The sequence below is a fragment of the Natrix helvetica genome (genome assembly GCF_964273705.1).
Source record: "Natrix helvetica genome assembly, chromosome: Z".
NCBI lineage: Eukaryota > Metazoa > Chordata > Lepidosauria > Squamata > Natricidae > Natrix > Natrix helvetica.
This window is the reverse complement of record NC_138554.1, coordinates 9,277,368-9,292,173: the sequence shown is the minus strand read 5'-3', so window position 1 is coordinate 9,292,173 and position 14,806 is coordinate 9,277,368. Positions and strand designations below refer to the sequence as shown.

Sequence of the window (14,806 nt, the reverse complement as noted above, 5' to 3'; positions counted from 1 at the left end):
CGCTTAGCATAGACGTTGCCTATGGAGATTCTCAGACATCCAGATCACGATTGTCCCTTTTTTTTCAAGATGGAACTGGACTTTCTGGTTTTTCTTTGACGGCGTTTCTCTTCTCATCCGAGAAGCTTCTTCAACTCTGACTGGATGGTGGGGGTGTGCAAATGGGTGCGGAGAATCTATTTCCAATCTACAACACAGTCTTTTCGACAGTTCCAAGAAGGCTCCACATTCATTTGCACTAATCAGGTAGCCTGGAGGACACAGGGAAACCTCCAAGCGGCCTCGACGCTCTTCTGAAAGGATGCAAATGATCAGATGTCTTCAAGGAACATAAATCCTTCCATTCCCCCAGCATCCAGTCACAACAGGCAGTCAAGGGTTCATTAATGGTTTCCTGAGATTCAGTCTCTTTGGTGTCGTCCCAAAGGTGCTTTTTTCAAGAGGCAAGTGGACTTTCTTGTTTTTCTTTGAAGACGTTTCGCTTCCCATCCAAGAAGCTTCTTCCGAGCTGAAGAAGCTTCTTGGATGAGAAGCGAAACGTCTTCAAAGAAAAACAAGAAAGTCCACTTGCCACTTCGGGGGGGGGGGGAGCACATTTGGGATAGCATAGAAGTGTGATGGCGAACCTACGGCATGCGTGCCCACCGCGCAGGCAAATTCGTCCCACCGGCCAGCTGATTTTCGGGTTTCTGCCGCACATGCCCGGGGGGGGGGGACATATGGGAGATGCGTGTGCATGCGCAGGGGGAAAGGGAGGTCACACATGCATGCACGGCATTATTATAAGGTACTTCAGCATAGGGAAGTAGATCTGTCCAATCATCCTGCTGATATCGTATGTAGCAACGTCAATATCGCTCAACCATAGCATTTGCTTTCTCTGCAGCCCCATTGGTTGCTGGGTGCCCTCCCCCTGCCCCGCGGCCCGTTTTTGGTCCCAGGAGGCTGCAGGGAGGTCGACTAGGCCCCAAAAGGGATGCGGAGGGGTGGTATTGCACAGGGGGTGGGGGGATGTCGCGCATGCGCAATTTCAGTACGCAACAACAAAAAGGTTAGCCATCCCTGGCATAGAAGTTGTTCCTGGATTGTATTATAATATTCATTGCCACTGTTTCACTTATTGAAATCCTTTCCACCACCACCCTCTCTAGAACATTTTGAAAAGTTATTTTGAACAAAAACAAGATGTAACTACATATGCAGAACTTCTTAGTATGGATAGAGGTGTACTACAGTTAAAATCTTTGAATGCATTAAGAGACGAAAGAGTAATTCAAACCTGGTTCCAGTATGGTCAGTTACAGGCCAGATGGAAAAAAGACCAGAAATCCGGTATTATTCAAAATGAGGATAATTTGATAAAACAAATTAGGGACCAGGGTCAAATGCACATAAAAAGGTTGTATAATGTATTGATAGAAATAGACTCAGAAACAGAATTAGTTAAAGATTGTATGATAAAATGGGCACAAAATTTTGAAGAACCAATAATGATGGAAACATGGGAAGAGATCTGGGTAAGAAATGTAAAATTTACACAAGCTCAGAACTTGAGAGAGAATTTCTATAAGATGCTGTACAGATGGCATTTAGATCCAAAAAGGCTAGCCTGTATGTATCCGAACCTACAATCTAAATGTTGGAGATGTGATTGTGTTGGTGCCACGTGCTACCATATTTGTTGGACTTGTAAAAAAGTCAAAGCATTTTGGATAAAAATATGGTGGGTTATTCAAAATATTTTGAAAAAGAGGATAAAGTTTACACCCCAGTTGTTTTTGTTAGGCATAGTTTCAGATTGTACTGTTATAGAGACTAATCTGATCTTGAACCTAACAACGGAAGCAAGATTGTTGGTGGCGCAATACTGGAAGAAGGAAGAGTTGCCCACTATCCAAGAATGGACGTTAAAAGTAGTAAACTTAGCAGAGATGGCCAAAATTTCAGCGTACCTGAAGGACCACTCAGATGAGAAGTACAAGCTGGACTGGAGAAGGAGGATTGACTATATTCAAAACAAATACCGGACTAAAAAATTTCAGTTAGCTTATGAATGAAGGCATAAGGAATGCTACAACTTATTCAAAGCTAGTTTAATAAAGGGGGAGTTAAAGCACAAGAATAGTAACCTGTTAAAATTAGTTAGCTTATGTTAGTGTACGGTTGTTAAATGTTTATACCCTGTATTTTGCTTTGGGAGTATTTGTGCAAAATACGAATGGGGGTTATAGGAAGCAGCTTGATTTTGCCCTCACCCTCTTTAAGATGTTTGAAGAAAATATATGATCTGATGTGATAGTAAAATGCATCATATGCCTTTCCTGGTCATTGATACAGCTTTGCACTGAATAATTGAAACAGTTTATCTATTTGTCCCCTGTCATATATGCAAATGTAACATGCAATATATCAACAATGACTGGCTTCTTAGGAAAACTGAAGACACTAGTTAGATTTGGACAAATCTTTTCCCTTACTTACGTGTTCCCTTTTTGCAAAAAGGAAGATTATTATGCCAATCAAACTCTTGATGAGAATCAAAGAACCGAGAGAAACAACACATGTGTTTTCAAGTGCTTATGTAGCATATCAACACCACAATGGTAGACCTACAACTGAATGTGTTCCTAAAACTCAACACCATTATTCCACCTCCTCTCCAGAATCAGAGATAATAGGTCGTGACCTCCTGTGTGGCATCTTTTCAAGGTGTTTGAAGAGTGCTGTCATATTCCCTCCCTTAGCTGTGTTATCTTAAGCCTAAACTTCCCCGTCCCTTCAATCTGCCTTTACAAATCTTATCTTCCAATCGCCCTGATAGTTATTGTTGCCTTTCTCTGATCCTGTCCAAATCCTTCTGAAAGTGTGGTCCCCACATTGGGCGACTATTAAGGTGAGTAGCTAAGACGATGAACTTGTTGATCAGAAAGATCGGCAGTTCGGTGGTTCGAATCCCTAGCGCCGCGTAACAGAGTGAGCTCCCACTACTTGTCCCAGCTTCTGCCAACCTAGCCGTTTGAAAGCATGTAAAAATGCAAGTAGAAAAATAGGAACCACCTTTGGCGGGAAGGTAACAGCGTTCCGTGCGCCTTCGGCGTTTAGTCATGCCGGCCACATGACCATGGAGACGTCTTCGGAGAGCGTTGGCTCTTCGGCTTTGAAACGGAGATGAGCACCGCCCCCTAGAGTCAGGAACGGACTAGCAAGAGGAACCTTTACCTTATCTCAATCAAAGCACCAAAATCACGAATCCCTTCATTAATTTTAAATAAAGGTGCTAGCAGCATGGCATCCATGACTCTTTTTGAAAAGTTTAGGAAACAAATGTTTTCTTTTAGCCAAAGCCATTTTTTTTTTAAACCGAGTCTCTTTAGAAACTGAACAACATGGAGCATATTCTGGAAGTCCTTGAATAGGCTTGTAAGAGTTAAGAAAGGAAACAAAACTCAAGCTGGAAAAGAAATGATGTCATCCATTGGCACTTGCTGTACATTATCTAGAATCAATGTTTGCTATTGTTTAATTCTCAGGTCTAATTTTCTCTTGTATTATTTGATTAGTTTCCAACACATCACATCTACAAAAAAGTATGTATCATTTGTTTGTGCAACCTATGTACCACCTACAGAACTTTTACTTTACCTGAAGTATAGGTAGTCCTCAACGTACGACCACAAGTGAGCTTTACAGTGAGTTTTCTCCCATTTTACAAACCTTGCTTGCTGCAGTCGTTAAGTGAATCACGGCCGATGTTATGAGTAATATGGCTGTTAAGTGAATCTGGCTTCCCCATTCATTTTGCTTGACAGAAGGTCGGAAAAGGTGGGTCACATGAACCCCCGAGACATAGCAACGGTCATAAAAATGAGTCAGCTGCCCAGCGGCTGGATTTTGATCACATGACTGTGAGGAGGCTGCAACGATCGTTAAGTGTGAAAAAAAAACGGTCGTAAGTCAGCTTTTTTCAGGGCCGTCGTTAACTTCGGTCACTAAAGGAACTGTTGTAAGTTGAAGACGGCCTGTACTTGGGTTTCATGCTGGTGTGTTTACGTGTGTCTGGAAAAGCCACTCTGCAAAGCCAATTTGTCTCCCAAATTCAGATAAGTTCTTAGGACACTTTAAAGGAAACAACCACAATTTGGGGGAAAAAAAGACTTATGTCCTTACAACCTGAAATCACACTTCTTTGCAAGCACACAACACACTTTGTCCTCTTTGCCTTGCCCTCAACTGCTATTCCAGGTTTTTTTTCCCACCAGGACCACATTCCAGCCTTAAGCTTTCTGATTTTGCTTTCCTACACAACAAAACTTCACACATCACTGCGAAAGTGCCTTCTAACCTATTTTCTCGGGCAACAAACTCACCCAGCCAACATCTGGGTGAGTTTGTTTTCTCCAACATCCACCAATATCGCTTGAAGTTTCACTCCGTCCGCTGGGGTGTCCGTTAGCCTCAATTTAGCGCCATCTGCGACCCGAACAACCTTCCCCGCATTAATACAGGTAGTGCTCGACTTGCGACAGTTCATTTAGCAACTGTTCGAAGTTACAACGGCACTGAAAGAAGCGACTCGGCAATGTCTCAGTTACAACTTTTGTAGCATCCTCACGGCCACGTGATCAAAAATTCAGACACTTGGCAACAGCCTCATATTTATGACAGTTGCAGAATCCCTGTGTGTGTGTGTGTGTTTGTGTGTGTGTGTGTGTCACACGATCCTTTTTTGTGACCTTCCAATGAGCAAAGTCCACGGGAAAGCCAGATTCACTTAACAACCGGGTTACTAATTTACCAATGACACTGGTTCACTTAACAATGGGGGGGTAAGAAAAGTCATAAAATGGGGCATGCTGTCTTAAGTTTCGCTTAGCAAACGGCAACGTTGGGATCCATCGTGGTCGTTGAGTCGAGGACCATCTGCCTCTCATCACGCTGTCATCCAACGGATTCCTATTTATGACCGTTGCTGCGTCCAAATTCCCGCGATCCCCTTTTGCGACAGTCTGACACGCCCGGATTCCCTTAAACAACTAAGTCGCTAACTTTTAACAACGGCAGGGATTCACCTAAACCAGGGGTGTCCAAACTTGGGAACTTTAAGACTTGTGGACTTCAACTCCCAGAATTCCCCAGACAGCCATGCTGGCCTAAACCTGACCTAAACCATCACGGCAAGGAAGGCGGTCCAATGGGTCAAAGCTCCCTTTCTTTGCTTAGCAACGGCAATGTTGGGCTGGATTGCGGTCGTAAGTCGAGGACCACCCGTATACCGAATGGCTGGATGGATCCAAGGGGGGAAGCTGGTTGGAGGCGACTTCCTGCACCGAGCCAGGCCTCGTTGGACCTCCTAAGAGAGGGAGGGGAGCAGGGACCGACCGGCTGCTGCCTAACCACCCCGGTTTAATGACGTTTATTACAGCTTTGGGCTTTCGGGGGAGTCACCGGTTCCCGCTTTAAACTAACCCCCCAGTGAAGCGATGGGACCTTTGGAAGTCGATCGGGCCTCCCGAGGATGGGGAGATGCTCTAACGGCCAACCCCGCCCCCTCTAACCGTCCCAGTCGCACACGGGCCTGTTTCAAGCATGCGAGAACGCGGCGCCCGACGGGTTTAAGGTCGGAGGAAGAGACCCCCCCTCCCCCCCTCCCCCCCCCTCCGCCGGCGGGCCCTCTCGCGCGCGCCTGAGGCCCGACCTGCCAGTTGCTGTAGAGGCGCGAGACGCGGCGGTAGTACGCCTCGCGGTCCAGACTCAGCGCCATCGGAGCGGCTCCCCCTCAGCGTCGTCCCGCCTCCCCGCTCGCTCGCACGGCCGCTCGCGCCGCCGCCGCCGCGACCTCTCTCCTCGGGGCGACCCCGGAAGTGGAAGGTCTTCCTTCCCCACGCCCCTCAACGCGGCTCTCTGACGAAGCCACACATTCTTCTCGCGAGATTTACCGCGCTGCTGCTGGCGGTTCGGCTTCGCGCGCCCTCGTTCTCCTTTACCTTTAAGCGAAATGGAAATGCCCCCCCCCCATGTCACCCCAATACGTCTTCACCTCTTTCCGCCCCTTCGCTTTTATTATTTAACGTTGGTTGCTTAATGGTGTTGGTTTATTTATTTATTTTATTCGAATTATTTTATTTTGGATTTATTTTTATTAATTTAATTTCATCTAAATTTTATTTATTCATGATCAAGCAAGCAGGCCTTCATTTCTTCCAGCGTTGCGTTAGCAGGCAGCGCGCGCCCTTCTATGCGAGCCGTCACGTCCTTAAGGAATAAAATATGTCTTATTTTATATATGTGTGTTATATATGTATATGTATTTTTTGCTGATAAAAAAATGGAGACTACTATAAATCTATTCCAAGCTATTTAGCTCATCAGCTGTATGTATGTATGTGTACACGAGGAGAAAAATAAAACTGCCGAAGTAATACAAATTATCGATACTTTTTCAATAAACACAATATATACACCTATAAAACATGTACGTATGTATGTATGCTATAATATAGATATGGATATAGATACATGTTTATATGTGTGTATAGCGATATATTAGATATCGATATATGCGTACATATGTATATGTGTGTATATATGTGTGTGTAGATATTAAAAAAGTGTTTTATTATTTCTCCCGCGCTTTCCCCCCCCAGAGTGCGTTGAACTGAGGGGACCGCGCATGCGCATGCGATTGGCCTTTCAACTGCCTCCCTCGCTTTGACCGGGTTCATGCTCGCGCGCTTACCACGTGACCGCGAATGGCGGGAAGGGTTTTTTTTTTTTTTGCGGATCACGCGACCTCTTTTCCCGCTTTCTTTTGGCCCGCCTCAGGCTGTTCTGCGGAGGGGGGGCGGTCCCCTTCGCTATTGCCAAACGGACACGTGATCTCGGGAAACTGTGAGGAGAAAGCACGCATGCGCTTAGGGCAAAGGCCCTCTGTCTACAGAGATAATAACAGAACACGTGGTTTACAACTTTTGGAATGGGTCAGAATGGGTTTAATTTTTTTAAAAAAACAACCTGCATTCACGGCTGAAAAGTCAGGATCACCCAACGCTTTTATTTTCTATTTATCTTGCAACGTTGGCATTTGGCTAACACTCCATAGTTGCCCTAAGCCAGTTTTTTTTTCTCAGCCTCTTATCTTTAAAGGTGAAAGGCCGACTTTCCATAGGGACATAAAATCTATGGATAGATTGAAAACGCAAAGCAATTTTGTAACTCCCTGCTTGATGCCCGTCGCCCCCTCTTCCCAACAGAAATAAGTTCTTATAGTTATTGACATGACAATAATAGTATGAAATGATCCCGGAAGTATTGTATCCATGTATGGAGGCGCTCTAATTTGTAGCTCTTATGTCAAAGCCCTTCCACCGCCCTGGAGTTACATGAATATTATTCGGCGCATGCGCGGAGTATATTCAGATCCAGTGGTGGCTGCTTAATGGGGGGGGGGGGGAGTCCCAAGGAGTGTTACACAACATTTAAAAGTGCACGTGTGTACGTGCGCGTGCTTTACAAAGAACACAAAATTATTTCCCCTGCAGTGTCTTAGGAAACCTCAATCTGGCCTCTGATCCAGGATATGGGGCAAAAAGTAGGAACTACTTATGGTTAGTCCTCCAACTTACGACCACAATTGAGCCCTGTTGCTAAAGTGAGACATTGGTTGATTTTTGCCCCGTCTGACGACCTGGCCGCTGTTGTTATGTGGGTCACTGCAGTCATTAAGTGAATAACTTGGCTGTTAAGTGAATCTGGCTTCCCACGTGGATTTTGCTTGTCAGAAGGTCGCAAAGGAGGATCGCAGAGCCTTGGGGCGCTAAATACGAGTCAGTTGCCCAGCGTCCGAATTTTGATCATGTGACCAACGGTCGTGTGAAAAATAGTAATTGAGTCCCTTTTTGTCAGTGCTGTTGTAACTTAGAACAGTCACTAAATGAACCGATGTTAGCCAGTGGCTACCTGTATTCTCTCCTTAGGCTCTGGAAGGAAAAGCACATAAAAATATAGTAACTCAGGCTTAGATTTGAGGTACAGGTAAATAAGGGACTTACAACCATTCCATTTTGTGACCGTTTGAAGTTACGACAGCACTGGAAAAAGTGACCCATGATCCTTTTTCGTGCTTTCATGTTTGTCGCCGAGACGTTTGTGTAAAAACTTGGCAACTTTTAAGATAAGTGTCAACTTGTAAAGCGTTTCCACGACTATTATCAAGTTGACATAAAAAAGGGAGGAGAATTCCATGCATACCTTCGGCCAGAGTCGGATCTCATACTTCTACAGCTGGCATGTGAGGTGCGCAAGTTCATGGGCTGCCACAGCACCTCGTTGGTGGATGTGATTTATGACACAGATGGAGGGAAGGGGAGGGGAGCCACAGTGGTAAAGTTCAGACGCCATTAAACAGAAATCAGATTTGGCTCTGCAGCAGAATGTTGCTCCTAATAAATGACTGGATTTCTTTTTAACTTTGTCTCGAGGCTCGTATTTTACTTAGGGCATCTTTTGGAAACCTCACAATAGGTGGATTTGAACTAGCCAGCAGGGAAGTCTTGGACTTACAACCGTTCGTTTAGTGACCGTTAAAAGTTACATCGGCGCTGAACAAAGTGACTTAAGGCCGTTTGTCACACGTACGACCACTGCAGCATCTCTACAATCACGTGATTCAGATGCTTGGCAGCTGACTCATATTTATGACTGTTGCAGTGATCACCGATCACCTAACAAACAAAACCCCAAGGGGAAGCCAGATTCGCTTCACAGTTGTTACTAACTTAACGACTGCAGTGATTCACTGAACAATTGTAGCACGAAAGGTAGTAAAGTGGAGAAAAACCCATTTAGCAACTCTCTTTGCAATAGAAATGTGGGTCTCAATTGTGGTCGTAAGTCGAGGACTACCTGTAATGTGTGGGCTCAGCAATTTTGGTCCACCCCATAAGCCAGTGGTGGGTTTCAAAATTTTTCAGAACCTCTTCTGTAGGTGTGGCCTGCTTTGTGGGAGTGGCTTGCCGGCCATGTGACTGGGTGGGAGTGGCTTGCTGGCCATGTGACCACTGTGAGTGGCTTACCAGCCATGTGACTGGGTGGGTGTGGCCAACTTGTAAAATGTGGTGAAACTCACTTAACAATGCTCTTGCTTAGCAACCAAAATGTTGGCTCAGGAACTCTGGCATTTGAAGTACGCAAGTCTTAAAGCTGTCAAGTTACAAGATCCTTGCACCCCTCTTTAGAACCCCCCCCCCCCAGGAGTGTTCAAACTTGACAGCTTTAAGACTTGTGGACTTCAACTCAGAATTCCTCCTCCAGTCATGTTGGCTCAGGAACTCTGGCATTTGAAGCACGCAAGTCTTAAAGTTGTCAAGTTACAAGACCCTTGCACCCCTAACCCTTTAGAAAAAAAAAACCCAGGGGTGTTCAAACTTGACAGCTTTAAGACTTGTGGACTTCAACTCCCAGAATTCCTCCTCCAGTCATGTTGGCTCAGGAACTCTGGCATTTGAAGCAGGCAAGTCTTAAAGCTGTCAAGTTACCCCTAACCCTTTAGAAAAAAAACCCCAGGGGTGTTCAAACTTGACAGCTTTAAGACTTGTGGACTTCAACTCCCAGAATTCCTCCTCTCGCTCTGCATCTTGATGATGTGCGGACGGGCGGGGGAAAGGAGCTGGAATCGGTTCTAAACGGCACTGTAGATTTGTGGAACCTCTTCTATAGAAGAGGTTAGAACTGGCAGGAACCCACCCCTGCCACAGCCATAGGTCAGAATGGTGGGGAGACAGGAATTCCTTCCAAGATAGGGGGAGAGAGAGACACCAGAGATGGGATCTGCATATTTGAAGGCAAGGGCAATCCACTCTTCGGGGATTTCACACAAGATCGAAGCTCCAAGAGCAAACTGCATATAGTAAGGACAAGTTAAAACCAACACGTGTACAAACCATACCCCAAGTTCAAAGACCAGTGTCCCTTATAAAACCAAATCCCTGCACAAGGGGTCGGTTGCTGCTGCCATTACTAGCGGTTCGGGCGCCCAAAGAATTTGTAGGCTTTCGTGAGCCTTGCTGGATGATGTCATCTTCCCAGGTGCCATGCGGCGAGATGGGTAGAGGGCTAATCCTATCATGTCTTGAGGGCAACGGTGAGTTCCGGATCCCAGTGCAACTGGTATGGTGCAACGGGGCCCGGCGTTTCCCACATGCACGAGTGCAGCGCACGCATGCGTCCTTACCTCCACAATGCCTCCGTGATGGGTAGAGGGCTAATCCTATCATGCCTTGAGGGCAACGGTGAGTTCCGGATCCCAGTGCAACTGGTATGGTGCAACGGGGCCCGGCGTTTCCCACATGCACGAGTGCAGCGCACGCATGCGTCCTTACCTCCACAATGCCTCCGTGACACTCCAGCTGCTCGGCGGAGCGTCGAGCAGCTGCTGTACGTTCCGTGCACATGCGCGGAACAGCTCAAATACACGTAAAGAACTCGGGCGGGCAGGCCCTCTGGAGCAGCGTACTGGAACATTACCTGGTGCTCCTGGCAGGCAGCGGTATGCCCGTACTGGGCCGTACCGGCTGCAACCCACCACTGTTTGAGGGCCATGTCTTAATCCCATTAAGGGGTGGGGGGGCATGTCTTAATCCCATTAAGGGGTGGGGGGCAGGGAGCTGCAGGAAGCTGCCTTGTTTTTACAAACACGTTTCTCCTTTTCTCCTCCAGGGAAATATAGTATTCCTCCTTTTTAATATTTCCCAGAATACTTCATTCTTCTAGGAGGGAGAGATGGGTGCTTAACTTTCTACACTCCTTTTTCGCGATGTGTCTGGGTTTCATTTTTTCCCCTTCTTTTGATCCGTTGTTCCTTCGCCCCGGCGCGTGAAAATCCCAAATGATCATTCTTCTAACAAAAACCGTGAAGGTCACAAATAGTGACCGTGTGATTGTAGGATATATTGTGACTCAGTGGTGGGTCCCGGATCGTGGTGCAACCGGTACGGTGCAACGGGGCCGGGCATCGACCACATGAAAGCGCAAAGGCCGCGCATAAATACTTACCACCCGCGATGCTCCACGACGCCTCAGCAACGATCCAGCTGCTCGGCGGAACGTCACACAGGTGCCGTACACTCCGTGCGTGTGCGCGAAAGCCCCAAAAACCTCAAATACCAGATAAGGAGCATGGGTGGGCGAGCGGGCCCTCCTGAGCATCATACCAGAACGGTACCTGGTGCTCCCGGAAGGCAGCGGTACGCGTGTACCGGGGAGTACCGGTCGTAACCCACCACTGCTGTGACCCTTGTAAATGCATGCCGGTGGCCAAATGCCCAAATCACAACCATGTGACCACAGGGACACTGTTAGCTGCAACTTTAAGGACCGGTTGTAGGCCTTCTTTTTCAGCATCCTTTCAAATGATTAGCAACAGCACTTAAGAATTTATATACCGCTTCACAGTGCTTTTTTCAGCTTCCTCTATGCGGTTTACAGAGTCAGCCTCTCCCCTCCCCCCAAACAATCTGGCTCCTCATTTTACCCACCTTGGAAAGATGGAAGGCTGAGCCTGGTGAGAATCGAACTGCTGGCAGTTGGCAGAATTAGCCCGCAATACTGCATTCGAACCACGGCTCCTATTGCTAAGCGGTTGGTAAATGAGGATTACCTGTACGTTTCACTCTGCTGAAGTTATACCAGTGCTCAGTTACAACCCAATTAATTGAGGAAAAACGGGGGGAGGAGGGGGGGGAAACGTTCTCCCAGAAAACTACAATCCCGAGGGACAACATTGTACCAATAAAGGAGAATATTGTCCCCAAAAGGAGAAAATTGATTGACTAGGAATTGAAGTCACAACCCTACTTAAAATTGCCTGTAAAATTCATATGATCGGAAGGGACATTGGAGGTCTTCTAGTCCACCCCCTCCAATCCCCTTCCATTGGTTTTGTGGAAACGGCTAATGATTTTAGAAAAGTTTCCAATTCAGGGTGGGGATGCCTTTAAAAAAAAAAAAACTCCCGCAAAAAAACAAACAAACTTCAAAGTCTCTTTTGTGAGTAGCCAATCACAACTTTTGAAAGCCAGAATAGTTTCGGTGGTTGTCTGAAATTTTGCAGTCTAGGTGGAGGCAGAACCTGGAGTGATTGCAGGAATGCAGACGTCAATAAGTCAATTATATTAACACAGAACCAAGCTTGTGTTTGGAATACATCTTGTGCTTATTTACTTATTGCCTGCTAGAAATACTTCTACCAGATTCTGTAACAGCTTTGTTCCCTGTGCCACCCATCTGGTAAACTGGCAAGATTTGTTTTTCTTGCCATGCACATTTATACGTCTAGACTGTGTTGTTTCTGTGTCATATGTGAGTATATGCATACGTATGTATGTATGTATGTATGTATGTATGTATTTATGTGTGTGTGTGTGTATGTATGTATGTATCTATTTTGTCATGTTTATGAGGTATATTGGAAGTGACCCTTTGAAGTGTATGCAAAGAAATTTCATTTTAATGTATGATGATTATTGTACATTAAGTGACAAGTATTCTATTCCTTTCTATTCCATATTCTATAGGTGGTACCTTGCTCAGTAGTAGTAACTGTGAAAGGGATCTTGGAGTCCTAGTGGACAACTATTTAAATATGAGCCAGCAGTGTGCAGCAGCTGCCAAAAAAGCCAACACAGTCCTAGACTGCATCAACAGAGGGACAGAATCAAGATCACGTGAAGTGTTGATGCCGCTTTATAATGCCTTGGTGAGGCCACACTTGGAATACGGCATTCAGTTCTGGTCGCCACGATGTAAAAAAGATGTGGAGACTCTAGAAAGAGTGCAGAGAAGAGCAACAAAGATGATTAGGGGACTTGAGACTAAAACATATGAAGAACGGTTGCAGGAACTGGGTATGTTTAGCTTAAGAGAAAGAAGGACTAGGGGAGACATGATAGCATTGTTCCAATATCTCAGGGGTTGCCACAAAGAAGAGGGAGTCAAACCATTCTCCAAGGCACCTGAGGGTAGAACAAGAAGCAATGGGTGGAAACTAATCAAGGAGAGAAGCAACTTAGAACTGAGGAGAAATTTCCTGACAGTTAGAACAATTAATCAGTGGAACAGCTTGCCTCCAGTAGTTGTGAATGCCCCAACACTGGAAGTCTTTAAGAAGATGTTGGATAGCCATCTGTCTGAAACGGTATAGGGTTTCCTGCCTAGGCAGGGGGTTGGACTAGAAGACCTCCAAGGTCCCTTCCAACTCTACTATTGTATTGTATTGTATTGTATTCCATTCCATTATATTCTATTCCAGCGATGGCGAACCTTTTTTGGCTCATGAGCCATAAGTGGGGGGAGCGCAGGGGGGTCGTGTGCAGGCGTGCCACACCCATAATGCAATGTGCGACCCCCCCAGTGCACATGTGCGCACTACAGGCGCAACCCCCGTGTTTTGCATGCTTTTTTTGCCCTCCGCAGGCTCCAGAGGCTTTATAGGAGCATGGGGAGAGTGAAAACAGCCTCCCCCGTCTCCCTGGAAGCCCTCCAGAGGCTTCAGGGACCTTCAGGAGGCTTCCCTGAAGCTTCCGGAGCAGTGAAAACGACCCTCCGAGCAAACCGGAAGTCACTTCCGGTTTGCTCGGAGGGTCGTTTTAAGCGCTCTGAAGGCTTCAGGGACCTTCAGGACGCTTCTCTGGAGCCTCCGGAGCAGTCAAAATCACCCTCCGAACAAACAGGAAGTCTATTCCCAAATTTCCGGTTTGCCCATAGGGCCGTTTTTTTGCGCTCCGGAGGCTTCAGGGAAGCTCATGAAGCCTCCGGAGGGCCTCGGGGGGGGGGGCAGGGGGAGGCTCTTTTCGCCCTCCCCAGGCTCCTATAAAGCCTCTAGAGCCTGGGGAGGGCGAAAAATGGCTTTAAAAAAGGGTGAACTCAGCTGGCCAGCGCGCACATGCGCGCTGGCCAGCTGACAGGGCAGCGCCTCGCATGCCCTGACCAATGGCTCTGCGTGCCACCTGTGGCACGCGTGCCATAGGTTCGCCATCACTGTTCTATTCCATTCCATATTCTATTCTCTTCCATTCCATCCCATATTCTATTTTATTCTATTCCATGTTTCATTCCATTCCATTTTCTATTCCATTCCATCCCATATTCAATTCTATTCCATTCCACATTCAATATTCTATTTTATTCTATTCCATGTTCCATTCCATTCCATATTCTATTATATTGCATATTCTATTCCATTTCATCCCATATTCTATTTTATTCTATTCCATATTTCATTCCATTCCATCCCATATTCTATTCCATCCCATATTCTATTTTATTCTATTCCATGTTTCCTTCCATTCCATATTCTATTCTATTCCATTCCATTCCATATTTTATTTTATTCTATTTCATGTTTCATTCAATTCCTTCCATATACTATTCCATTCCATCCCATATTCTATTTTATGCTCTTCCATGTTTCATTCCATTCCACGTTTTTATTCCATTCCATGTTCTATTCTATTTTATATTCTATTCCATATTCTATTCTATTCCATCCCGTTTTCTATTCTATTCCATCCCATATTCTATTTTATTCTATTCCATGTTTCATTTTATTCCATAGCCTATTCTATTCCACTCCATATTCTATTGTATTCTATTCCATGTTTCACTCCATTCCATATACTAATCCATATTCTATTTTATTCTACTCCATGTTCCATTCCATATTCTATTCCATTCCATAATCTATTCTATTCCATATTATTTTATTCTATTCCCTGTTCCATTCCATTTTATATTCTATTCTATTCCATTCCAT

The 14,806-nt window shown here is 45.6% G+C and overlaps 1 protein-coding gene across 1 annotated transcript in view; it reads right to left on the bottom strand.

Annotated features, from left to right (window-relative positions):
* LOC309382120 (FACT complex subunit SPT16) overlaps positions 1-5,867 on the bottom strand; it is a 49,779-nt gene extending 43,912 nt beyond the window's left edge. The window contains exon 1 of the mRNA XM_081933623.1: positions 5,696-5,867. Within this exon, the coding sequence (XP_081789749.1) occupies positions 5,696-5,761 (66 nt within the window). The 5' untranslated portion in view covers positions 5,762-5,867. The remainder of the gene's footprint in view (positions 1-5,695) is intronic.
* Between the last annotated feature and the right edge of the window lie 8,939 nt (positions 5,868-14,806).